This window comes from Ranitomeya variabilis, chromosome 4 (assembly GCF_051348905.1).
Source record: "Ranitomeya variabilis isolate aRanVar5 chromosome 4, aRanVar5.hap1, whole genome shotgun sequence".
In the NCBI taxonomy this organism is placed as follows: Eukaryota; Metazoa; Chordata; class Amphibia; order Anura; family Dendrobatidae; genus Ranitomeya; species Ranitomeya variabilis.
Window position 1 is genome coordinate 256468599 of NC_135235.1, and position 26053 is coordinate 256494651.

The following is a 26053-nucleotide window of genomic DNA, read 5'->3' on the forward strand; positions in this document are numbered from 1 at the left end:
CCAAGATCCCAATGATCAGTCTAAAGTGATCTGTAAGAAATGCTCAAAGACCTTTAGCAGAGGGAAGATTCTTCAAAATTTAAATACAACGTGCATGCGTAGACATTTAAACAGCATGCACTTGCAAGCCTGGACTAATTACCAAACGTCCTGTAGCGTTGGTGCACCTGGTCAGAATGAAGGTAGTCAGCAACACTACATTGCTTCCCTCACTGTAAGCCCACCAGTTCGGACACCACCAGCAGCAAATGTGGAGGGATCGTCGCAAGGCCAAAGCAGGCAGGGAATCAGAAGGTTATTTGTAGAAAGCACTGTATGTAGCCCAGCATCACCAACTGTCTCTCAATCCGCCATGTCCACCCCCGCCACCACCGCTAGTTCCACCATCTGCAGGTCTCCTGTCCAGCTCACCCTAGAAGAGACTCTCGTGAGGAAAAGAAAGTACTCATCCTCTCATCCGCGTACACAGGGTTTGAACTCCCACATTGCCAGATTAATCTCGTTAGAGATGATGCCCTACCGGTTGGTCGAAAGCACAGCTTTCAAAGACCTGATGGCCTACGCAGTACCACGCTATCACCTACCCAGTCGCCACTTCTTTGCGAGAAAAGCCATCCCAGCCCTACACCAGCATGTCAAAGACCGCATTGTCCATGCACTGAGGCAGTCTGTCAGTGGAAAGCTGCACCTCACCACAGATGCATGGACCAGTAGGCATGGCCAGGGACGTTACGTGTCCATCACGGCGCACTGGGTTAATGTGGTGGATGCAGGGTCCACAGGGGACAGCCATAGTGGGACAGTTCTGCCTAGCCCACGGTCTAGTAAACAGTTGGCAGTAGGCGTTCGACTCCCCAAATGTAAGGACTACGTTTTAACCATTTTGGATAAATAAAGACTTAAATTTTATCGGAGCTGGAGTATCTATTTTCTATTGGAGGCGTTCGACACCCCTCCTCCTCCTCCTCCTCCTCCTCCTCCTCCAGAAGCGACAGCTCGTCCACAGAGCGCAGTCGCCTGGCAACTCCATCCGCAGCTGCCAGTGTTGCACACGAGGTGTCTCATTATGGAACAGCTAGTGGTAAGCGTCAGCAGGCTGTGTTGGAAATGAAGTGTTTGGGCGACAACAGACACACCGTGGAAGTACTGGCCGAGTTCTTGCTGCAAGAAAGTGAGTCATGGCTGGGCAGTGTACATCTTGAGGCAGGCAAGGTAGTCAGTGATAACGGAAGGAATTATATGGCTGCCATAGCCCTTTCACAACTTAAACACATACCTTGCTTGGCTCACACTTTGAACCTGGTGGTGCAGTGCTTCCTGAAAAATTATCCGGAGTTACCAGCCCTGCTCTTGAAGGTGCAAAAACTTTGTTCGCACATCCGCCGGTCGCCCGTACACTCCAGCTGTATGCTGAACCATCAGCGATCGCTAAATCTTCCACAGCACCGCCTAATTATAGATGTTGCAACAAGGTGGAACTCCACACTGCACATGGTTCAGAGGCTGTGTGAACAGAGGCGTGCGTCATTTATTTGTGGGAGGATACGCATACGCGGGCAGGCAGTTGGATGGCAGACATGGAGTTGTCTGGTGTGCAGTGGTCGAAGCTACAAGACCTCTGTCAAGTCCTTCAGTGTTTTGAGGAATGCACACGGCTGGTAAGTGCAGACGACGCCATCATAAGCATGAGCATCCCACTTATGCGTCTGCTGATGCAAAGTTTGACGCACATTAAGGAGCAGGCATCTGCAGCCGAGGAGGAGGGAAGCCTTGATGACAGCCAGCCATTGTCTGGTCAGGGAACTGTCCAGGACGAGGTGGCGGACGAAGAGGATGAGGAGGAGGATGATGGGCATGAATATGTATGGGAGGAGGGAGCTTCTCAGGGGGCAATAGAAACTGGTGCCGTTGCAAGGTCTGGTACAGGTTTCTTGCGGGACACTTGTGATGTAGATTTGCAAGAAAGTGCTCCTCAACCCAGCAGAAGTAGTGAATTGACACCTGGAACATTGGCCCACATGGCTGAGTATGCCTTGCGTATCCTAAAAAGGGACCCCCGCATTGTCAAAATGATGACCGATGACGATTACTGGTTGGCCTGCCTACTGGATCCACGCTACAAAGGGAGATTGCAAAATATCATGCCACATGAGAACCTAGAGCAAATACTGGCTACCAAACAAGCAACTCTTGTAGACCGTTTGGTTCTGGCATTCCCAGCACACAGCGGCGGCGATGGTTCTCACACGAGCCGTAGGGGGCAACATGGCAGAGGTGCTAGCGGTGCAGAAATCCGAAGTGGCGTTGGTCAGAGGGGTTTTATGACAAGGTTGTGGAGTGATTTTTCAATGACCGCTGACATGACAGGGACAGCTGCATCAATTAAAAGTGACAGGAGACAGCATTTGTCCAGTATGGTTACAAACTACTTTTCCTCCCTTATCGTTGTTCTCCCTCACAGGTCATTCCCCTTTGATTACTGGGCATCTAAACTAGACACCTGGCCTGAATTGGCAGAATATGCATTACAGGAGCTCGCTTGCCCTGCTGCCAGTGTGCTATCAGAAAGAGTCTTCAGTGCTGCTGGTTCAATACTGACCGAAAAAAGGACACGTCTAACTACCCAAAATGTTGATGATCTAACCTTCATTAAAATAAACCAATCATGGATTTCAAATTCTTTTGCCCCACCTTCCCCTGCTGACACGTAGCTTGCCTGAAAAATGTCTTGCTTTTGGACTCTTACTGACTGCTCCAATTCCTCCATTTGCTGCTGATGAATGTCCACCATAGGCCATTTTTAACACCTCCCTAAGTGGGCTGACTCCCCCCACGGGCCCGTGGTCACCACTTGGCGCAAGCACCCGTGCGAGTGCCGTTTGCCTGGACAGGTGGGTGTGCCCACTTTTGGCCGACGGCACTGGCACAGGGTCCCTCATAGTACAATAAAGTGTCTCTGGCGGTGGGGGTGCACACCCAACGTCAGACACACTGTCGTAATATGAGGGGCCCTGGGCCAGTACCGCCGCCCATGAGAGAGTGTTCCCCCCCCCCAGCTCAAACAGTGCTCCACCGCTGTTTAGTCGGTGCTGTTAAATCCTTCAATGGCACTGCCAATACAAATTCTTTATTCTTTGGGCCTATATCTGTGTTTCCTCCTCATCCTGCCCATTGCCCAGCCACTGCTAGATGAGTCTGCTGGTACATTGACCCAGACCACTACATTCCCCTTGCACTCTACATGGCCAGTATCTGACCCTGCAGAAAGTCTGGTTCCCCTTCCCGCATACTATACCACCTTACACGGGGACAAAGAGGAAGGTGCAGATGAAAGTGCAGGTTCCTTCAACAGGTGGGGGGCATACTCGTTGGCGACGTCACAGGCACAGGGCCCCTCAGAGTACGCAAAAGTGTCGCTGCCGGGAGGCGCCCCCCCCCCCCCGTGCAAACACACCGCCGTACTTTGAGGGGCCCTGTGCCAGTGCCAATGCGAACGAGTGGGCCCCCCCTGCTTGCTCAGGATCACAGCACTTGCAAAGTGACTGACTTCTCACTGCTCCACCGCCGTGACGTAGTCCGCGTTTCCTGGGCCCTCTAGATACTTGAGCCAGCCCTACTCCCCCCACAACTGTTGCCAAATGACCCCCAAATTTTCAATGGCTAACTATTATTATAAGGTAAATTAAGATTGACAAGCTTAAGTAACAATAATCGATGTTTTTGGCATTAAAATGGGCTCTGTTGGTGTTTTCCTGTCCTCCACTCACTGCCGACTTTGATTCTCCATTGACTTGCATTGGGTTTCGTATTTCGGTCGGATCCCCGACTTTTCGCAATAATCGGCCGATTTCACCCGACCCGACTTTTGACAAAGTCGGGTTTCACAAAACCTGAAACAATCCTGAAAAAGTAAAAGTCGCTCAACCCTAGTAAATACACAAAATGCATGCAGTGCCATAATAGGCAAATTATAATCATATAATATAAATGTATGATGTAGAGAAAAACCATCTTTATTAAATATCAAATACAGCATATAAAAAACAACATATCAAAAACATGCACATGCATATATTATCTATAGGTAAAAGGGGGACGAGTAAAATACACGTGCCCAAGACTGGGAAGACTGAGGCAGATCCATAACAAACAATCCCCAGGTAAAGCCAAGGTGCCTCGCACAGTGATGGTCCGTTTATAAATGCATTCGTAAAAAGGAAGACTCCAATATGCCAAGAGATGCTAAAATGGGGGAGCACAAAAGGTTAAAGGGAATGATTGTACCGCCAAAGGCGGGACCACGATCCCCACTAGTAGAAACCAAGGAGATACCATGTCCAAAAGGGAGGGGGAATAGATGGTTAGAAATAGGGACAAAAAAATCCTAATCTGGCTAGATCCCATGAGACAAAAATTATATTATATATTATCAGATTAGTCATTAATGTGCCGGACAAAGAGTAACCCCTACTCCCTGTCCTAACCTGCCATGAGCCAATATGGACAATTATAAGGTGCATTCAGTTTGCTATGCAAAAATCCATAGGTAGGGCAGTAAAGAGATGAAAGAGGTGACCACCTGTTGGGCCACAAGACCACAACCATCCCATTTGGACCAGGAAAAGCAATAGTCCCAAATAACCTCTATGTACTCCCAATAATATAAACACACACATCTTCCAAATAGATCGTCCAGTAGAAAGCCACTCTCCCCAAGGCTAGCTGGGTCCAGTTCAAGAACTGGTCAAGAAGGACCACCCCTGTTAGAAACCTGGATACGCTCCAAACCCACTACCCTTGTATTGGCCACCCGACCCACGTGGTGCGTTAAAAAATGGGCCGCCACCGGGGTAAGAACTTTACCTTTAGAGAGATCACTAGAGGCCAGATTAATTGTGGAAAAGTGTTTTTGCACTCTCCGTCGCAATTCCTGCGACGTTTGACCCACATATACAAGCTGGCAGGGACAAATCAGGGCATAAACGACGCACGTGGTTCTACAATTGATGTAAGATGAGAGCCTGTGCCTATTGCCATCCCGGGGGTTAACGAAAACATCCCTCGTGGTCACCATATGCGAGCAAATGTTGCAGCCCCCACAGGCAAAGGAGCCCCGGAGTCTCAAACACCGGTTAGTACTTAGGGTCTGCCTCTTATAATGGCTCTTAGACAACAAATCCCTGAAATTGGGGGCTCTCCTGGCTACCAACAAGGGTTGCTCACCGACCACATCCGCAGTGTGAAGGTCCGTTGTCAGGATACCCCAGTGCCTCCGTAGAATACCCTTAATACTACCCCAATCTTAGTTAAAACTGGTGATGAACCTTGGTTTGTCATCACGTACCTTAACGGGGGTCTCCAGTAGGGAATCCTGAGTATGAAGTCTAGCCCGTTGGAATGCCGTGGAGATGCTTTTACGAGGATAATGTCTCTCTCCGAACCGGTCCGATAGTTTCTGTGCCTCTACTCGAAAATCCGTGTGTTGTGTGTCAATTAAAATCTTGTTTTTTCATATATGATTTATTATCATGTCTCTTATTTTTGTGTATGTGGTGTGCATATTTGGCGTGATGCTTTTTCTCTCATTATTCATTTGATTTATCACTCACTTGCACCCCATACTATTTTGTGTACACCTTTGTAATGCGCCTAGGGCTTTTTTGGTTACAGTGGGTTGATAGCTGGCTCAGGGATAGGAAACAAAGGGTGGTTATTAATGGAGCACACTCGGACTAGGTCGAGGTTAGCAGTGGGGTACCACAGGGATCAGTATTGGGCCCTCTTCTTTTTAACATATTTATTAATAACCTTGTAGGGGGCATTCAGAGTAGAATTTCAATATATGCAGATGACACTAAACTCTGCAGGGTAATCAATACAGAGGAGGCCAATTTTATATTACAGGATGATTTATGTAAACTAGAAGCTTGGGCTGATAAATGGCAAATGAGCTTTAATGGGGATAAATGTAAGATCATGCACTTGGGTAGAAGTAATAATATGTATGTGCTTAATTCTAAAACTCTGGGCAAAACCGTCAATGAAAAAGCCTTTTACTAGGCACTGCTCCTAATAGCCAGATTCCTACTCCACACTGATGAGGGGCAAACATCCCGAAACAGCTGTCTGTGGATGGATACCATGCTTGGCATAGGTGGTTTTCCTGTATTGGATGTTTTCCTTTATTGGATGCTGCCCTTCCTGTGGTTGTTCCTTCCCGGGGAAAGGTCTGGCTATTCACTGCTTGCGTTGAGAAACACGTGATGGTGTCTCCGCAGCTATCCTACATGCATTTGCATATTTCCCATAAGGGATGGGGGCAGTGTTCTGGATCACTGCGTTGAGAAACACATGATGGTGTCTCCGCGGTGTTGGATGTTTTGGACTCCCCGAGGCCAATCATCTGTTCCTTCACAGCCTTTTACTAGGCACTGCTCCTAATAGCCAGATTCCTACTCCACACTGATGAGGGGCAAACACCCCGAAACAGCTGTCTGTGGATGGATACCATGCTTGGCATAGGTGGTTTTCCTGTATTGGATGTTTTCCTGTATTGGATGCTGCCCTTCCCGTGGTTGTTCCTTCCCGGGGAAAGGTCTGGCTATTCACTGCTTGCATTGAGAAACACGTGATGGTGTCTCCGCAGCTATCCTACATGCATTTGCATATTTCCCATAAGGGATGGGGGCAGTGTTCTGGATCACTGCGTTGAGAAACACGTGATGGTATCTCCGCGGTGTTGGATGTTTTGGTCTCCCCGAGGCCAATCATCTGTTTCTTCACAGCCTTTTACTAGGCACTGCTCCTAATAGCCAGATTCCTACTCCACACTGATGAGGGGCAAACACCCCGAAACAGCTGTCTGTGGATGGATACCATGCTTGGCATAGGTGGTTTTCCTGTATTGGATGTTTTCCTTTATTGGATGCTGCCCTTCCCGTGGTTGTTCCTTCCCAGGGAAAGGTCTGGCTATTCACTGCTTGCATTGAGAAACACGTGATGGTGTCTCCGCAGCTATCCTACATGCATTTACATATTTCCCATAAGGGATGGGGGCAGTGTTCTGGATCACTGCGTTGAGAAACACGTGATGGTGTCTCCGCGGTGTTGGATGTTTTGGTCTCCCTGAGGCCAATCATCTGTTCCTTCACAGCCTTTTACTAGGCACTGCTCCTAATAGCCAGATTCCTACTCCACACTGATGAGGGGCAAACACCCCGAAACAGCTGTCTGTGGATGGATACCATGCTTGGCATAGGTGGTTTTCCTGTATTGGATGTTTTCCTTTATTGGATGCTGCCCTTCCCGTGGTTGTTCTGTTGTGAATTTGGATTCTGGGCTCCCCCGGTGGCTACTGGTGGAATTGAACTTGTGACATCATCTTCCCTGTTCACCTGTTCTGATTAGATCTGGGTGTCGCTATATAACCTGGCTTCTCTGTTAGATGCTTGCCGGTCAACAATGTTATCAGAAGCCTCTCTGTGCTTGTTCCTGCTCCCAGACATCTACTAGATAAGTTGGACATTCGTCCATGTTTTGTTTTTGTATTTTGGTTCCAGTTCACAGCTGCAGTTTCGTTACTGTGTCTGGAAAGCTCTTGTTGATCAGGAATTGCCACTCTGGTATTATGAGTTAATGCCAGAGTCCTAAAGTAATTTCTGGATGTGTTTTGTTAGGGTTTTCTACTGACCATGAAAGTATGCTTTCTGTCTTCTGCTATCTAGAAAGCGGACCTCAAATTTGCTAAAACTATTTTCCTGCTGCGTTTGTTGTTTCATCTCATATCACCGCCAATATATGTGGGGGGCTTCTGTCTCCTTTTGGGCATTTCTCTAGAGGTGAGTCAGGTCTTATATTTCCCTCTGCTAGCATTATTTAGTTCTCCGGCCGGCGCTGGGCATATAGGGATAAAAAGTAGGACATGCTACCTGGCTACTTCTAGATGATGCGGTAGGTTTAGTTCATGGTCAGTACAGTTACATCTTCCAAGAGCTTGTTCCTATAGAGGCTTATGCTAGTTCTCTGGCCATGGAGATCATGACAGTTTGACCGGCCCACTAAAGGGTTAAAATCCTTGGCTGAGAAAGGAGAGAAATAAGAAGTCTGCTGAGAGTTTTTTTTTTTTTTTTTTTCCTCTGTGCTCTTAATTGGATCACTTGCCAGTCTGTCTATGCTGCAGTCTTTCTTTTTTTTCTCTCTCCTTATAATCTTTGAATGGCTTTGTGTTCACCTGTTAATAATGGATCTTCAGAGTGTAACTGCAGGTTTGAATAATCTCACCACGAAAGTACAAAATTTGCAAGATTTTATTATTCATGCTCCGGTATCTGAGCCGAGAATTCCTTTGCCGGAATTCTTCTCAGGGAATAGATCTAGCTTTCAGAATTTTAGAAATAATTGTAAGCTATTTTTGTCCCTGAAATCTCGTTCTGCTGGAGACTCTGCACAGCAGGTTGGGATTGTGATTTCCTTGCTCCGCGGCGACCCTCAAGACTGGGCTTTTGCATTGGCACCAGGGGATCCTGCGTTGCGCAATGTGGATGCGTTTTTTTTGGCCTTGGGCTTGCTGTATGAGGAACCTCATTTGGAACTTCAGGCAGAAAAAACTTTGATGTCCCTATCGCAGGGGCAAGATGAAGCTGAAATTTACTGCCAAAGATTCCGTAAATGGTCTGTGCTTACTCAGTGGAATGAGTGTGCCTTGGCGGCTACTTTCAGAGAGGGTCTCTCTGATGCCATTAAGGATGTTATGGTGGGGTTCCCTGTGCCTGCGGGTCTGAATGAGTCCATGACAATGGCCATTCAGATCGATAGGCGTCTGCGGGAGCGCAAACCTGTGCACCATCTGGCGGTGTCCACTGAGAAGACGCCAGAAAGCATGCAGTGTGATAGAATTCTGTCCAGAAGCGAGCGGCAGAATTTTAGACGGAAAAATGGGTTGTGTTTCTATTGTGGGGATTCTACTCATGTTATATCAGCGTGCTCTAAGCGTACTAAAAAGCTTGATAAATCCGTTTCCATTGGCACTTTACAGTCTAAATTTATTTTGTCTGTGACCCTGATTTGCTCTTTGTCATCTATTACTACTGACGTCTATATCGACTCTGGCGCCGCTTTGAGTCTTATGGATTGGTCCTTTGCCAATCGTTGTGGGTATGATTTAGAGCCTTTGGAAACTCTTATTCCTCTGAAGGGGATTGACTCCACCCCATTGGCTAATAATAAACCACAATACTGGACACAAGTGACTATGTGTATTAATCCGGATCACCAGGAGACTATTCGTTTTCTAGTGCTGTATAATCTACATGAGGATTTGGTGCTGGGATTGCCATGGCTGCAGTCTCACAACCCAGTCCTTGACTGGAGAGCTATGTCTGTGTTGAGCTGGGGATGTAAGGGGACTCATGGGGACGTACCTTTGGTGTCCATTTCATCATCTATTCCCTCTGAAATCCCTGAGTTCCTGTCTGATTATCGTGACGTCTTTGAAGAACCCAAGCTGGGTTCACTACCTCCGCACCGTGAGTGCGATTGTGCTATAGATTTAATTCCGGGTAGTAAATACCCAAAGGGTCGTTTATTTAATCTGTCTGTGCCTGAACATGCTGCTATGCGAGAATATATAGAGGAGTCCTTGGAAAAGGGACATATTCGTCCATCGTCATCTCCCTTAGGAGCCGGTTTTTTCTTTGTGTCAAAAAAAGACGGCTCTTTGAGACCATGTATTGATTATCGGCTTTTGAATAAAATCACGGTTAAATATCAATACCCATTGCCGTTGCTGACTGATTTGTTTGCTCGCATAAAGGGGGCCAAGTGGTTCTCTAAGATTGATCTCCGTGGGGCGTATAATTTGGTGCGGATCAGGCAGGGGGATGAGTGGAAAACCGCATTTAATACGCCCGAGGGCCACTTTGAGTATTTGGTGATGCCTTTTGGTCTTTCTAATGCCCCTTCAGTCTTCCAGTCCTTTATGCATGATATTTTCCGCGATTTTTTGGATAAATTTGTGATAGTGTATCTGGATGATATTCTGATTTTTTCGGATGACTGGGACTCTCATGTCCGGCAAGTTAAGAGGGTTTTTCAGGTTTTGCGGTCTAATTCTCTGTGTGTCAAGGGTTCTAAGTGCGTTTTTGGGGTTCAGAGAATTTCCTTTTTGGGATATATTTTTTCTCCCTCTTCCATTGAGATGGATCCTGTCAAGGTTCAAGCTATTTGTGATTGGACGCAGCCCTCTTCTCTTAAAAGTCTTCAGAAATTTTTGGGCTTTGCCAACTTTTATCGTCGATTTATTTCTGGTTTTTCGGATGTCGTTAAGCCATTGACCGATTTGACTAGACAGGGTGCTGATGTTGCTAATTGGTCCCCTGATGCTGTGGAGGCCTTTCAGGAGCTTAAGCGCCGTTTTTCTTCTGCCCCTGTGTTGCGTCAGCCTGATGTGACTCTTCCTTTTCAGGTTGAGGTCGACGCTTCTGAGATCGGAGCTGGGGCAGTGTTGTCGCAGAGAAGTTCTGACTGCGCCGTGATGAGGCCTTGTGCCTTCTTTTCCCGTAAATTTTCGCCCGCTGAGCGGAATTATGATGTTGGGAATCGGGAGCTTTTGGCCATGAAGTGGGCGTTTGAGGAGTGGCGCCATTGGCTCGAGGGGGCCAGACATCAGGTGGTGGTATTGACTGACCACAAAAATTTGATTTATCTTGAGACCGCCAGGCGCCTGAATCCTAGACAGGCGCGCTGGTCATTATTTTTTTCTCGGTTTAATTTTGTGGTATCGTACCTACCAGGTTCTAAGAATGTTAAGGCGGATGCCCTTTCTAGGAGTTTTGAGCCTGATTCACCTGGCAACTCTGACCCCACAGGTATTCTTAAGGAGGGAGTTATCTTGTCAGCTGTTTCTCCAGACCTGCGGCGGGCCTTGCAGGAGTTTCAGGCGGATAGACCGGATCGTTGTCCGCCTGATAGGCTGTTTGTTCCTGATGATTGGACCAGTAGAGTCATCTCTGAGGTGCATTCTTCTGCGTTGGCAGGTCATCCTGGAATTTTTGGTACCAGGGATTTGGTGGCAAGATCCTTCTGGTGGCCTTCCCTGTCACGAGATGTGCGAGGCTTTGTGCAGTCTTGTGACGTTTGTGCTCGGGCCAAGCCTTGTTGTTCTCGGGCTAGTGGATTATTGTTGCCCTTGTCTATTCCTAAGAGGCCTTGGACACACATCTCGATGGATTTTATTTCAGATCTGCCTGTTTCTCAGAAGATGTCTGTCATCTGGGTGGTGTGTGACCGTTTTTCTAAGATGGTTCATTTGGTTCCCCTGCCCAAATTGCCTTCTTCTTCCGAGTTGGTGCCCCTGTTTTTTCAAAATGTTGTTCGTTTGCATGGTATTCCTGAGAATATCGTTTCTGACAGAGGAACCCAATTTGTGTCTAGATTTTGGCGGGCATTTTGTGCTAGGATGGGCATAGATTTGTCTTTTTCGTCTGCTTTTCACCCTCAGACTAATGGCCAGACCGAGCGGACTAATCAGACCCTGGAGACATATCTGAGGTGTTTTGTGTCTGCTGACCAGGATGATTGGGTTGCTTTTTTGCCATTGGCGGAGTTCGCCCTCAATAATCGGGCCAGCTCTGCCACCTTGGTTTCCCCGTTTTTCTGTAATTCGGGGTTCCATCCTCGATTTTCCTCCGGTCAGATGGAATCCTCGGATTGTCCTGGAGTGGATGCGGTGGTGGAGAGATTGCATCATATCTGGGGGCAGGTGATGGACAATTTAAAGTTGTCCCAGGAGAAGACTCAGCTTTTTGCCAACCGTCACCGTCGTGTTGGTCCTCGGCTTTGTGTTGGAGATTTGGTGTGGTTGTCTTCTCGTTTTGTCCCTATGAGGGTCTCATCTCCTAAGTTTAAGCCTCGGTTCATCGGTCCGTATAGAATATTGGAGATTCTTAACCCTGTTTCCTTCCGTTTGGACCTCCCTGCATCCTTTTCTATTCATAACGTTTTTCATCGGTCGTTATTGCGCAGGTATGAGGCACCGGTTGTGCCTTCCGTTGAGCCTCCTGCTCCGGTGTTGGTTGAGGGTGAGTTGGAGTACGTTGTGGAAAAAATCCTAGACTCCCGTGTTTCCAGACGGAGACTCCAGTATCTGGTCAAGTGGAAGGGATACGGCCAGGAGGATAATTCTTGGGTCACTGCATCTGATGTTCATGCCTCTGATCTGGTTCGTGCCTTTCATAGGGCCCATCCTGATCGCCCTGGTGGTTCTGGTGAGGGTTCGGTGCCCCCTCCTTGAGGGGGGGGTACTGTTGTGAATTTGGATTCTGGGCTCCCCCGGTGGCTACTGGTGGAATTGAACTTGTGACATCATCTTCCCTGTTCACCTGTTCTGATTAGATCTGGGTGTCGCTATATAACCTGGCTTCTCTGTTAGATGCTTGCCGGTCAACAATGTTATCAGAAGCCTCTCTGTGCTTGTTCCTGCTCCCAGACATCTACTAGATAAGTTGGACATTCGTCCATGTTTTGTTTTTGTATTTTGGTTCCAGTTCACAGCTGCAGTTTCGTTACTGTGTCTGGAAAGCTCTTGTTGATCAGGAATTGCCACTCTGGTATTATGAGTTAATGCCAGAGTCCTAAAGTAATTTCTGGATGTGTTTTGTTAGGGTTTTCTACTGACCATGAAAGTATGCTTTCTGTCTTCTGCTATCTAGAAAGCGGACCTCAAATTTGCTAAAACTATTTTCCTGCTGCGTTTGTTGTTTCATCTCATATCACCGCCAATATATGTGGGGGGCTTCTGTCTCCTTTTGGGCATTTCTCTAGAGGTGAGTCAGGTCTTATATTTCCCTCTGCTAGCATTATTTAGTTCTCCGGCCGGCGCTGGGCATATAGGGATAAAAAGTAGGACATGCTACCTGGCTACTTCTAGATGATGCGGTAGGTTTAGTTCATGGTCAGTACAGTTACATCTTCCAAGAGCTTGTTCCTATAGAGGCTTATGCTAGTTCTCTGGCCATGGAGATCATGACATTGTTCCTTCCCGGGGAAAGGTCTGGCTATTCACTGCTTGCGTTGAGAAACACGTGATGGTGTCTCCGCAGCTATCCTACATGCATTTGCATATTTCCCATAAGGGATGGGGCAGTGTTCTGGATCACTGCGCTGAGAAACACGTGATGGTGTCTCCGCGGTGTAGGATGTTTTGGTCTCCCCGAGGCCAATCATCTGTTCCTTCACAGCCTTTTACTAGGCACTGCTCCTAATAGCCAGATTCCTACTCCTCACTGATGAGGGGCAAACACCCCGAAACAGCTGTCTGTGGATGGATACCATGCTTGGCATAGGTGGTTTTCCTGTATTGGATGTTTTCCTTTATTGGATGCTGCCCTTCCCGTGGTTGTTCCTTCCCAGGGAAAGGTCTGGCTATTCACTGCTTGCGTTGAGAAACACGTGATGGTGTCTCCGCAGCTATCCTACATGCATTTGCATATTTCCCATAAGGGATGGGGGCAGTGTTCTGGATCACTGCGTTGAGAAACACGTGATGGTGTCTCCGCGGTGTTGGATGTTTTGGTCTCCCCGAGGCCAATCATCTGTTCCTTCACAGCCTTTTACTAGGCACTGCTCCTAATAGCCAGATTCCTACTCCACACTGATGAGGGGCAAACACCCCGAAACAGCTGTCTGTGGATGGATACCATGCTTGGCATAGGTGGTTTTCCTGTATTGGATGTTTTCCTGTATTGGATGCTGCCCTTCCCGGTGTTGTTCCTTCCCGGGGAAAGGTCTGGCTATTCACTGCTTGCGTTGAGAAACACGTGATGGTGTCTCTGCAGCTATCCTACATGCATTTGCATATTTCCCATAAGGGATGGGGGCAGTGTTCTGGATCACTGCGTTGAGAAACACGTGATGGTGTCTCCGCGGTGTTGGATGTTTTGGTCTCCCCGAGGCCAATCATCTTTTCTTTCACAGCCTTTTACTAGGCACTGCTCCTAATAGCCAGATTCCTACTCCACACTGATGAGGGGCAAACACCCCGAAACAGCTGTCTGTGGATGGATACCATGCTTGGCATAGGTGGTTTTTCTGTATTGGATGTTTTCCTTTATTGGATGCTGCCCTTCCCGTGGTTGTTCCTTCCCGGGGAAAGGTCTGGCTATTCACTGCTTGCGTTGAGAAACACGTGATGGTGTCTCCGCAGCTATCCTACATGCATTTGCATATTTCCCATAAGGGATGGGGGCAGTGTTCTGGATCACTGCGCTGAGAAACACGTGATGGTGTCTCCGCGGTGTAGGATGTTTTGGTCTCCCCGAGGCCAATCATCTGTTCCTTCACAGCCTTTTACTAGGCACTGCTCCTAATAGCCAGATTCCTACTCCACACTGATGAGGGGCAAACACCCCGAAACAGCTGTCTGTGGAAGGATACCATGCTTGGCATAGGTGGTTTTCTTGTATTGGATGTTTTCCTTTATTGGATGCTGCCCTTCCCGTGGTTGTTCCTTCCCGGGGAAAGGTCTGGCTATTCACTGCTTGCGTTTAGAAACACGTGATGGTGTCTCCGCAGCTATCCTACATGCATTTGTATATTTCCCATAAGGGATGGGGGCAGTGTTCTGGATCACTGCGTTGAGAAACACGTGATGGTGTCTCCGCGGTGTTGGCTGTTTTGGTCTCCCCGAGGCCAATCATCTGTTCCTTCACAGCCTTTTACTAGGCACTGCTCCTAATAGCCAGATTCCTACTCCTCACTGATGAGGGGCAAACACCCCGAAACAGCTGTCTGTGGATGGATACCATGCTTGGCATAGGTGGTTTTCCTGTATTGGATGTTTTCCTTTATTGGATGCTGCCCTTCCCGTGGTGGTTCCTTCCCGGGGAAAGGTCTGGCTATTCACTGCTTGCGTTGAGAAACACGTGATGGTGTCTCCGCAGCTATCCTACATGCATAAGCATAGTAATAGACGCGGATTCTTTGCTGTAAGAGCAGTGAGACTATGGAACTCTCTGCCGTATGATGTTGTAATGAGTGATTCGTTACTTAAATTTAAGAGGGGACTGGATACCTTTCTGGAAAAGTATAATGTTACAGGTTATATACACTAGATTCCTTGATAGGGCGTTGATCCAGGGAACTAGTCTGACTGCCGTATGTGGAGTCGGGAAGGAATGTTTTTCCCCAATGTGGAGCTTACTCTTTGCCACATGGATTTTTTTTGCCTTCCTCTGGATCATCATGTTAGGGCATGTTAGGTTAGGCTATGGGTTTAGCTAGATGGACTTAAAGTCTTCCTTCAACCTTATTAACTATGTAACTATGTAATTTTGAGCCATTGGATAAACCGCATCAGTACATGATATAAATCTTGGAGAGCTGTAATTCCCAGTCTGAACAGCAGGTGGCACTCTGACATGACATTTCCATCTCTGGCTAGGCTGCTATAGGTATAGTGTACTAGATGGTGGCCCGATTCTAACGCATCGGGTATTCTAGAATATGTATGCGTAGTTTATAGCGCAGCCCACGCAGTACATTGCGCAGCCCACGCAGTACATTGCGCAGCCCACGCAGTACATTGCGCAGCCCACGCAGTACATTGCGCAGCCCACGTTGTATATTGCGCAGCCCACGTATATAGCAATGTGGGCATGATATCCCTGTTAAAAAAAAAAAAATAAAAAATAAAATAAAAAATAGTTATATACTCACCTTCCGTTGGTGCCTGGATCCAAGAAGCGGTTACCGACACTTGGGATCCACCGAAGCTCCACCGAGCCGCTCGCGCCGGCCGCCATCTTCCGTTCCCTGGGTGCATTGCGAAATTACCCAGATGACTTAGCGGTCTCGCGAGACCGCTAAGTCTTCTGGGTAATTTCGCAATGCAGCGCCAGGAACGGAAGATGGCGGCTGGCGCGAGCGGCTCGGCGGACTACCGACGGTGAGTATAGCAGGTTTTTTTGTTTTTTTATTTTTTTTAACATTACATTTTTTTACTATTGATGCCGCATAGGCTGCATCAATAGTAAAAAATTGGGGACACACAGGGTTAATAGCAGCGGTTACGGAGTGCGTTACCCGCAGCATAACGCGGTCCGTTACCGCCGGCATTAACCCTGTGTGAGCGGTGACCGGAGGGGAGTATGCGGGCGCCGGGCACTGAGTGCGGGGAGTAAGGAGCGGCCATTTTCTTCCGGACTGTGCGCGTCGCTGATTGGTCGTGGGCGTTTTGCCACGACCTATCAGCGACTTGGATTCCATGACAGACAGAGGCCGCGACCAATGAATATCCATGACAGAAAGACAGAAGGACAGACAGAAAGACGGAAGTACCCCTTAGACAATTATATAGTAGATACAGACACGGAGGGTACGATATAATACGTCTTATAAACATATGGATTCCACAGGAAAGTAATGTCATCTGGGACATCATATTATCTGTATAGTGACGGAATCTAAAGACGGGAAATGTGATCTATTAAAGTTGGAGGATGCCGCAACATTAAATGTAATTGGTACCATGCAGTAAATCAGGCACTGAGATTGGCGATTAAAGCGGCTCCATTATCTTTTATGTGACATATTAGTCATTAAATTGTAATTACAGAATACGATGATGGCGGTAATGAAGTCTAATGGACTCATGCTAGCTCTCTATCAGATGATAATACCGTCCTTCAGCTGCAATGTTATTTATACCTGAAAGCATGGCTCCCCGGATCCAAAATACCCCCTTGTGAATGTACCGGCGGAGCAAACACTGATATATCTCACTGGGGGGTTCAATCTCCCAAAGATTATGTGCAGGTGCTTAATAGCTGTCTCCAAATATCTCAAGGGCTGTCACATTGTAAAAGGATCATCTTTATTCTCATTTGCACAAGGAAAGACTAGAAGTAATGGGATGAAACTGAATGGGAGGAGACACAGATTAGATATTAGAAAAAAACTCTTTGACAGGGTGATCAGTGAGTGGAACAGGCGGCCATGAGAGGTGGCGAGTTCTCCTTCAATGGAAGTCTTCAAACAGAGGCTGGAGAGGCATCTGTCTGGGATGATTTAGTGACTCCAGCTTTGAGCAGGGGGTTGGACCAGAAGACCCCGGAGGTCCCTTCCAACTTTGCCATTCTATGATTAATCCTGCTGCAGAGAGCGGCAGGCACATGCTGCTATTCGTCTTTCCTCCATACTTTACACTGCTGTTTTGTATAAGGAGTAATAGTAGAATCAGGAAACTGCAACAAATATAGTAATATCTAACATTGTGAGTTCACTATAAAGCCTGCAGATGTTTTCTATTTTGCATGCCACACATGACACAAACTGCATTCATATCTAATGCCCTGCTTCCTTTTTTAAGGTTGTGGAAATGTAATGTTCCCAAAGTTTGAAAATTAATCAGCTGTAAAGTAAAAATAAAATCCAGATTTGCAGAGATGTGAGGTTCATTATCCAGAGAACCCTCTGTCCTTCACTAAATATTGATAGATATAGCGTTTCTCTTTACTTTATGCTGCGTTTCTGTCAAAGGCGAGGAGCTTTTCATCTTCTCCACCATTAAATATGCAATCAATAATGGATCTGTCAGCCCGGCCTCTGAAGTCATTAACAAAATGCAGACGAGAGACCGATCTACGCAATGTAACATCAGCAGATGTACAACCGCGGCACTTCTGCCTCCTCCTATTCCTTTGGTATGATATGTACTGAATGGTAGCTAAATGCGGTTATAATTCACACATTCTGCAGTTTGTAAAATGCTTCATGAGCTCCTTAAAGCACTTTCAAGATCTCTGCTTGCAGTCAGGAAATAGGAAGATTCAATCATTTCTCTCAGCTGAAGATTTGATACAAATGTATCCAGATGAGGCAAATCTCTCTTCTTCAGACTGTACACTGTAGCAAAAGAGCTAAAGAAGAATTTATCCTGCTGTAGGATGCAGGATTGCCTGCTCGAAGTCTGCGAAAATTGTGCCCATCACTTCATGGACAAAAAAACATAAAAAAATGGCATCTGCAATATTAAAACCTCAATTGGATAGTTGAAATTTGATCTGCTCAGTGATCCATAGATCACAACAATCCTCCAGTGTGTCCACCGGACATGTGACCTGCGCCCCGGCCTGATGGCACTCCTGCTGGTGTGCGCTGACCTGCTTGTTTTGGCAATCATGAATATGGCTAACTGTTAGGCTATGTGCACATGTCATGATTCTTTGCAGAAATTTCCTGAACAAAACCGGACTTTTTCCGCAGGAAATCCGTATGCGTTTTTTTTGGAGCCTCCCAATGCATTAAATAGCGGGAAATCCGCAAAAAATCCGCAAAATTAATGAACATGCTGCGTTTTTTTGCTCCGATGCGTTTTTTTGGCCGAAAAAAACACAACTTGTGCCCAAAAATTGCAGATTGTATTTTATTAATAGGTTGCTTAATGGATGCATTTTTTTCACGGTTTTATTGCATTTTTATAGCGAAACAACACGAAAAATCCGGAACGTGTGCACATAGCCTTACTGAAAGAAGTCATTAAGCCTGTCATAAAGTTGCCCTCCATGGACCTAGCTGCTATGAGTAGCTACAGACCTGTTTCTAACCTCCCCTTCATGAGGAAAGTCATTCCAGTCTGGGCTTCAGAAAAAACCATAGCATAGAATCAGGATTTACATGAGTACTGAACGATCCTTGGAGAGTGCACCATCCTAATACTCTTGAGCTATGTTTCCCAGTGGTTCAGTTCCTTCTGGATGAAAGTTCACGGAGTCTCTATTAACTCCACATCCTCCATGCGAGTTCCCATGAAATACGGATACCACAGGGTTTGGTTCTATCCCCAATGTATAAAGAAGAATCTGTGACAAGTTTTACATACAGCTACTACATGAGGATTGTACTGCAGATTTTCCCCTAATCATAAAAGGGATTAGATCTGTTGCATTTTCACAGAATGAGCACTGCACTGCTGCGTATTTGATGATCCTCAGCATCTGTGAATTTTCACACTGAAAACTGTACATGTGAATATCGTCTTCAAAAATATTGTACTGTAACTTGCTGCGGAGTTGCTATTGTGTAAAAATTGAAAACCCTTTAAGGCACATTCCTTTCTCCTCCTAATGTCAGACATTTTCATTTTACTTTCTCAGATACGTCTGTAAGGAAGGCAGCTCTGTTTCATGCCCTTCAGATGAACTTCATGGCTATCGTTGTCCTCCTGGATTCTATTGCCCCAGTGGCACAAGTATTGAGATCCCATGTGAACCAGGAACATTTAGTCCTATGTCTGGGTCTAGTATGTGTCTACCATGTCCGGCTGGGAGTAGCTGTATGTACGTGTCCACAGTGGAGCCAGTGAGCTGTCCCCGGGGTAAGTGTGCAATCAGATTCGGAGTGCACTCACCAATTTCATTGAGGCACGAGCAAAATGGGAGTTGATTCCCCGGATGTAAGAAGTATTCACTGCACACGGATTTCTTGGGAAGTTTAAACTTTTTTTTTATTCAAGTGCTACAAACATGTACAAATATACAATGGTGCTTCTGGATTGGGACAGAGGGTGTAATTTCGATTCACAGGAATCTTTTTCAGACAGTCACTGTGGGGGATCAAATTCTAAGCAAAATTGTAAATACACAGAAGTACACTATATACTGATTTTCATGTATATATTTTATAGATGGATGAATCCATTAAAATCTACATGTACATTGGTATCATGAGCACAAAAGACTGTGGTAAACCCAAAACAATATATACATATGTACAACTATATACAAAAAAAAAACACCTGTAGATAATGCGCATTATTGTATATAGGGTCCTAGTAAGTGTGGTGAAATATGTGTATATATATATCTATATGTGTGTAGTGACCTATGTCTAGGGTTATATGTGTGACTAGTGATAATGTAACATCTGTCCTGAAGGCAAGTCGCACCTAGGTGTTAATAGGTACTTCCTTGGGACTAGTAGGAATTGTCTCCATATCCCACCAGGAGGTCTAGCTAGGGCAAAGAAGAAGGTAACATTTGGCACCTCTTAGGTCTTGGAGGGGAGATGCTAATTGCGGCCGGAGGGCATCTATTCCTGAGAACCTTTTCACACGTATCTCAAGAGAAAATAATGTATTCATTGGGGGCGCGGCCGTGGCCCAATCAAACAGGCAGCAGTTATGATATTGACCTGAGGGGTCGGTCTAGAAACCTGACCTCCAGACCAAAGTTATAAATTTAGGCTGCAGACAGAGAATTGTGTTCACATGTGAGGGTAGCCTGAGAAGCTGATGTGTTCCACCAACTCCATTCACCCCCCCTCAGGGAGCAGAAAGCAACTACCAGTTAGATAATTTCTGTAAGTTTCTCCTGTTTATTTTGATACTGTTTTGCATAAGTTGTATGTCTTTTTATTATCATATTTTTATACCTTTTTCTTATTGTAAGCATTGAACCTTTTGTTATTAAAGTATAAAACTTTAACAAGTTGAACCTTGAATGTTCTAAAAGAATCCATAGCCTAAGGTGTGTGAGCCTTATGAGTGATAGACATATTTTTATTAGTATTATTATTTCTGGGACTCATCGCCCGTGTATTCGATGAGTGGTGGCAGCGTGTATGAGCGGGTGTGTGGCCTGGGTCGGTGTGTGATTTATGCTCCCATTACAGCATAGGACAGAGGTTGAATGCTGGACTGAGAGAGGGGAGATAGATTAACCCTTGCAGGCACAACCCCAAGTCACGTGTGAGAGCGGGCACGTGACGAATTAGTGACACCACGGAGAAGGGATCCGTGACAATAAGTAATGGGAGGATCACAGCAAGCAGATACCCCCACAGTGACTGGGAAAGATTCCTGTGAATCAATATGTAACCTGTCACAATCCAGGAGCACCGTTGTCTATTTGCACATGTTTGTAGCACTTGAGTAAATATTGCTTCTACTTCGCAAGAAATTAGTCTGCAATGAATACTTCTTACTTCTGGGGAATGTGTGACACAACCTGGGATAAGTGTGACTTGAACTTACAGGCCATTACATAAAGATACTGGACCCAAGAGTAATACGTGAACTAGATATGATATGAGTGAAAGGACCCCAAACTTTGTAGTGTCTAGTTATACATGATAAATATGTAGTATTTCTTCTATGGTAAAAGCTCTGTTTATAGGTACTGCATTATAAAATGTCATGAGACTTTATAGTACACTGTTCAGCAGTTCTGTCTAATGTTCATCATGCAGCTGCTTTCTAGTAAGCGTTTCTCATCCTGGAGCTGAATTAACAGTTGCACAGCTCAGTACTGCTGTATAATGTTCTGCATGCTACTGCTTTTTAATAAGTGTTTATTCCAACCCAGAGCTGGATTCACAGTTACACTGATCGGTGCGCTTGTATAATTTTCTCCACACTACTGCTTTCTAGTAAGTGGTTATCTCATCCCACAATGCTAAAGAAAAAAATATAGTAGCACGGGGAAACCAGAATAGTAATCATATATGAATGCCCTAACTAAAAACAACCTTTATTATTAAAACCAAGGCAAACTCAAAATGACAAAAGACACAAAAAAGGTGTTCAAACACAAAAAACAATTACCCGCAACCTAATGGGGAGTACTAGATAACCCTAGCCAGAATCTCTATACTAGCCCCTTCCTGGCTGCGGAGGTTGACGCCCTAGGGGGGAACGTTGTGGCGCCCCCGCTCCACGATGGCTGACCCTGCACGCCCTGATGTGTCCTACAGCCGCTAGTGAAAACCCCTACCCACAAACTAAAGGGTCCTCTTACACTATACAGAGAGAATTCCTATGCTAGGGAAAAACCTAGGTCCCCAGTGAGTATAAAAACAATGTATGAACACATGGCGAATAGTGAAGGATATGATACCGCTCTACTGATGAGCAAATCTGTTCCAGCCAAAGTGGTTTTAGAAAACTATTGCTGAATATTCCACCTTATAGAACCAAACAATAATCAGACCACCTATGCCCTCCACATACTTGGGGACCACTCTTTACTTTATCCTAATATATGATTCAACAATATACATCCCATGAGGCGTTAAGAAGTTATGGCGGTTGATGAGTTACCGTGAACACAACTAGAGATGAGTATCTCTTTCCATATATTCCACTGGTTATGATCTTTCCATGCAGGGTATGTTTGATATCAGTATCGGTTTTACCTGCAGGGGATGTATATTGTTGAATCATATATTAGGATAAAGTAAAGAGTGGTCCCCAAGTATGTGGAGGGCATAGGTGGTCTGATTATTGTTTGGTTCTATAAGGTGGAATATTCAGCAATAGTTTTCTAAAACCACTTTGGCTGGAACAGATTTGCTCATCAATAGAGCGGTATCATATCCTTCACTATTCGCCATGTGTTCATACATTGTTTTTATACTCACTGGGGACCTAGGTTTTTCCCTAGCATAGGAATTCTCTCTGTATAGTGTAAGAGGACCCTTTAGTTTGTGGGTAGGGGTTCTCACTAGCGGCTGTAGGACACATCAGGGCGTGCAGGGTCAGCCATCGTGGAGCGGGGGCGCCACAACGTTCCCCCCTAGGGCGTCAACCTCTGCAGCCAGGAAGGGGCTAGTATAGAGATTCTGTCTAGGGTTATCTAGTACTCCCCATTAGGTTGCGGGTAATTGTTTTTTGTGTTTGAACACCTTTTTTGTGTCTTTTGTCATTTTGAGTTTGCCTTGGTTTTAATAATAAAGGTTGTTTTTAGTTAGGGCATTCATATATGATTACTTATCTCATCCCACAGCTGGATTTACAGTTACACAGCTCAGTACCTCTGTACAATTTTCTCTAATCTGCTGCTTTTGAACATGAGCTACATAGAGACAGAAGAGCAAGAATCTCTATTGGAGCCATCATAGCAACTGATCTCCACTCACTAGCTCAAAGACAATTGAAATTAAGAGGAAGGACTGGCAAAGGGGAATACTAGGGAAAATGGAAGGATAGAAGTCACATAGCGACCAAAAATAGTCTTCATCTTCATATGCACACATGGCACTGCTTATTCTGACAACGGAAATTAAAGGAACATTTTTTATATTGCTATATGGAATCTTCAATCTCTGTAATGATTGGACCTGCTCGATAAAGGAGTTGCTCATAAGCACTTCTGGTACCAGCATGGCCTCCTCTGTGTCTGCGCTGTATATTGGCTTCTGTAGTAGTTCATGAGCAGATTGTATTACAGAACCAGTAAAATAGGTTGTAGTTAGGCCACGTTCACACGATCAATATTTGGTCAGTATTTTACATCAGTATTTGTAAGCCAAACCCAGAAGTAGATAAAAATTACAAATGTGGTGACTTGTTTCTATGATACTAATGTAAAATACTGACCAAATACTGATTGTGTGAGCGCGGTCTTACCCGTATAAAGCACATGCAACTCAATGTTTCATCCTTGTAGGTAATTACTGTCCGGCTATGACTGCAGTGCCAATCCCATGTCCGGCTGGCACTTTTAATCCTATAGAAGGGGCTCTGACACTTGCTTCATGTAAGAGGTGCCCAGCGGGGAGATACTGCCGCGGAGAAGGGAACTCTGCGCCTGATGGTAAAGGAGTAAAACTAGCAATATTGCTGACTGTGTCTGCTCACACCACATTCATCTCTTCTTCCGATCTATGTTTGTTCTTCTGCTGCTGCATTGTCTGTAGTTCTGTCCACAGGGACTTCAGTCAGTCACTGAAATTAGCAGTATGGCCGTGTAGGTCCTAGTACAACGTTAAAAATGATTCCTATCTGGTAGTGATTGGGTCAGTTCTGAGAAATCAAGCTTTGAAAACCACATGCAAATTAGCCTGGAAGTGGACTGGGGCGTATCAGCTCACCTGGGGTATATCTGCACTCCCCCAATGCACTTACTGGCTAATTTTCATGCTAAAATCATACTGACTGGTTCCCTTTAAATAGATATATTGGCAACACCCCGTGGTCCATGTCATTACCGCTGTATCTGTATTAGTGGAAGCTTCCCCTTCATGTCTGTACATTGTATAGTGTATCCCATTATATCTGATAACACACATATGTATCATCATCCCCTCTTCTGTGCACAGGTCTGTGCGCTGCTGGATATTACTGTGAAGGAGAAGCAGTCGACAATATTCCTCAGAAGACCACCCGCTTTCCACTCAGCGGTCCTTGTCCCAGCGGCCATTACTGCCCTGAAGGAACGCTTTCTCCAAAACCCTGTCCTGTCGGCACTCTGAAAAATATAACCGGTACGTGGCTCCTACCCAGACCCTTCCATTCCAGGGGTCACTTCTACAGGACTCTTCACCAGTACTTTATTATATCTATCTAGAATGAGCGGTGACATCCGAGAGTCCTTACATTTCTAGGAGAGATACATTGCGTTCTTGTGTCCTGGTTCCTGGTCCTTGATATTGTATCTCCTATGAAGCCTCTGAACCATCTCTGTGGTTCTCTTTTCCAGGTGGTTCTTCCATGGACAGCTGTGTGCCATGCTACGCTGGGTATTTTTGTGCCAGCGTCGGTCTGAGTTTGCCCACAGGTTTGTGCTCAGCTGGATTCTTCTGCCCAGGGAACTTCACCTCTACCACCCCTACCGCTTTCCTGTGCCCAAAGGTAAGGGAAAATCTTCTGAAAATCACCATTTTCTGGCTAATGATCCGCATCCGAAAGTGATTAACTGCACCGTTTTTTTTCCATGTAATATCACTACATTTATGATTGAAGGGGGATCAACTTGTAGGAATCTCCACCACCCTGTAGGATTCTCCACCACCCTGTAGGATTCTTCACCACCCTGTAGGATTCTCCACCACCCTGAAGAATGAAGGGGGTGCAGCGGCAGAGCAACATTAACCTTAAATAGACCAGTGGTACAGATTGTATTGTTATGTACATTGGTTTTAGTAAATGTGTTTTTAGCTGACAGGACAGGACCGGTACTGATCACCAGTGGCAGAGCACATAGCCGCGTGCGTTGTGGTTTTATCCTGTTTTTAGCTCGGATACCTCTGATAATTGCACAGTTTATGTTTATTTAAGTCGCTCCCTGACACACAAGGAAATTGGAAGGAGTTTTGGAAACTTTGAATCCAGAGTGACCTCCCGACCAAAGAGAAACATTCAGTAATATTTACTCAACCAGAATATTGTTCTATGTGTAATAACACGATACACGAATTTCCAATATATGTTCTGTGATCATTGTATGGAGTTTACGATCTCTGCTTGGAGGCCGATGACTAACAGGGGACATAGATCTGTCCTAGTCATGTGATGGACACACAATGGCATCATGGCTGCAAAGTTTCCTGTAAAGCATTCCTTATTATAATTTTATTGGTTCGGCTATCATGTCCATCCCAAAAGGAACGGATAACACGTAGTCATCTGACACTGCGAGAACACGTATTACAAATGCCTGCAAGAATCGATAAAATCTGCAGATACAAGATGTTCATGTTATTTATTTTGTCTGTGAAAATATTTGCATTGTAATTGGAGCTAATGAGCAAGATAAAGAAGATGCATTCCCTTCTAGTGATGGGGTAATGACCAGGTCCTGCTCACACAGCTGAGGTTATGTCACAGTGTATACGTGCAGCCAAGAAGGAAAAACTAGTTCAGGACTGGAGAGATGTTCTTGTCGCTCCTGTGGATATATTGTAACAAACACTTCTTATATCTGTCATGGGAGTTGTATGTCATCCTTTCATTCACCTGCTAAAAGCGGAGATCTTGAGAATGCTGTTGGCTTCACCGCATATAATTAGAAAGTTGCATAAATATTGAAATTCTCCATTTCCTATTCTCCATCTTGTCTAGGGTCATTTTTGCACTGCAGGATCATCTCATCCTATACCCTGCCCCACTGGACAGTACCAGCCAAATACCGGGTCTCATTCCTGCACCCCTTGCCAGCCAGGATTGTTCTGCCAGGAAGCAGTGGCTGGTGACCCGCAGCCATGCCCGTCACATTCTTATTGCCCTGCAGGTGTGTGTTAGTCTTTGTGGCTTATATACTGCAGCTGTATGTATATATATATA

At 45.6% G+C, this 26053-nt stretch overlaps 1 protein-coding gene and 1 long non-coding RNA gene across 15 annotated transcripts in view; one reads left to right on the forward strand and one right to left on the reverse strand.

Moving 5' to 3' along the window:
* Nucleotides 1-26053, forward strand: part of LOC143764221 (uncharacterized) — a 321683-nt gene that overhangs the window by 227353 nt on the left and 68277 nt on the right. For all 10 annotated transcript variants that reach the window (XM_077249606.1, XM_077249602.1, XM_077249607.1 and 7 more), the window contains 5 exons: nt 19149-19369; nt 23439-23585; nt 24091-24255; nt 24471-24622; nt 25832-26000. In XM_077249606.1, the coding sequence (XP_077105721.1) occupies nt 19149-19369; nt 23439-23585; nt 24091-24255; nt 24471-24622; nt 25832-26000 (854 nt within the window). The remainder of the gene's footprint in view (nt 1-19148; nt 19370-23438; nt 23586-24090; nt 24256-24470; nt 24623-25831; nt 26001-26053) is intronic.
* The window catches only part of LOC143764224 (uncharacterized), a 105265-nt gene that overhangs the window by 65735 nt on the left and 13477 nt on the right, over nt 1-26053 (reverse strand). The gene's annotated exons all lie outside the window — the stretch shown is intronic.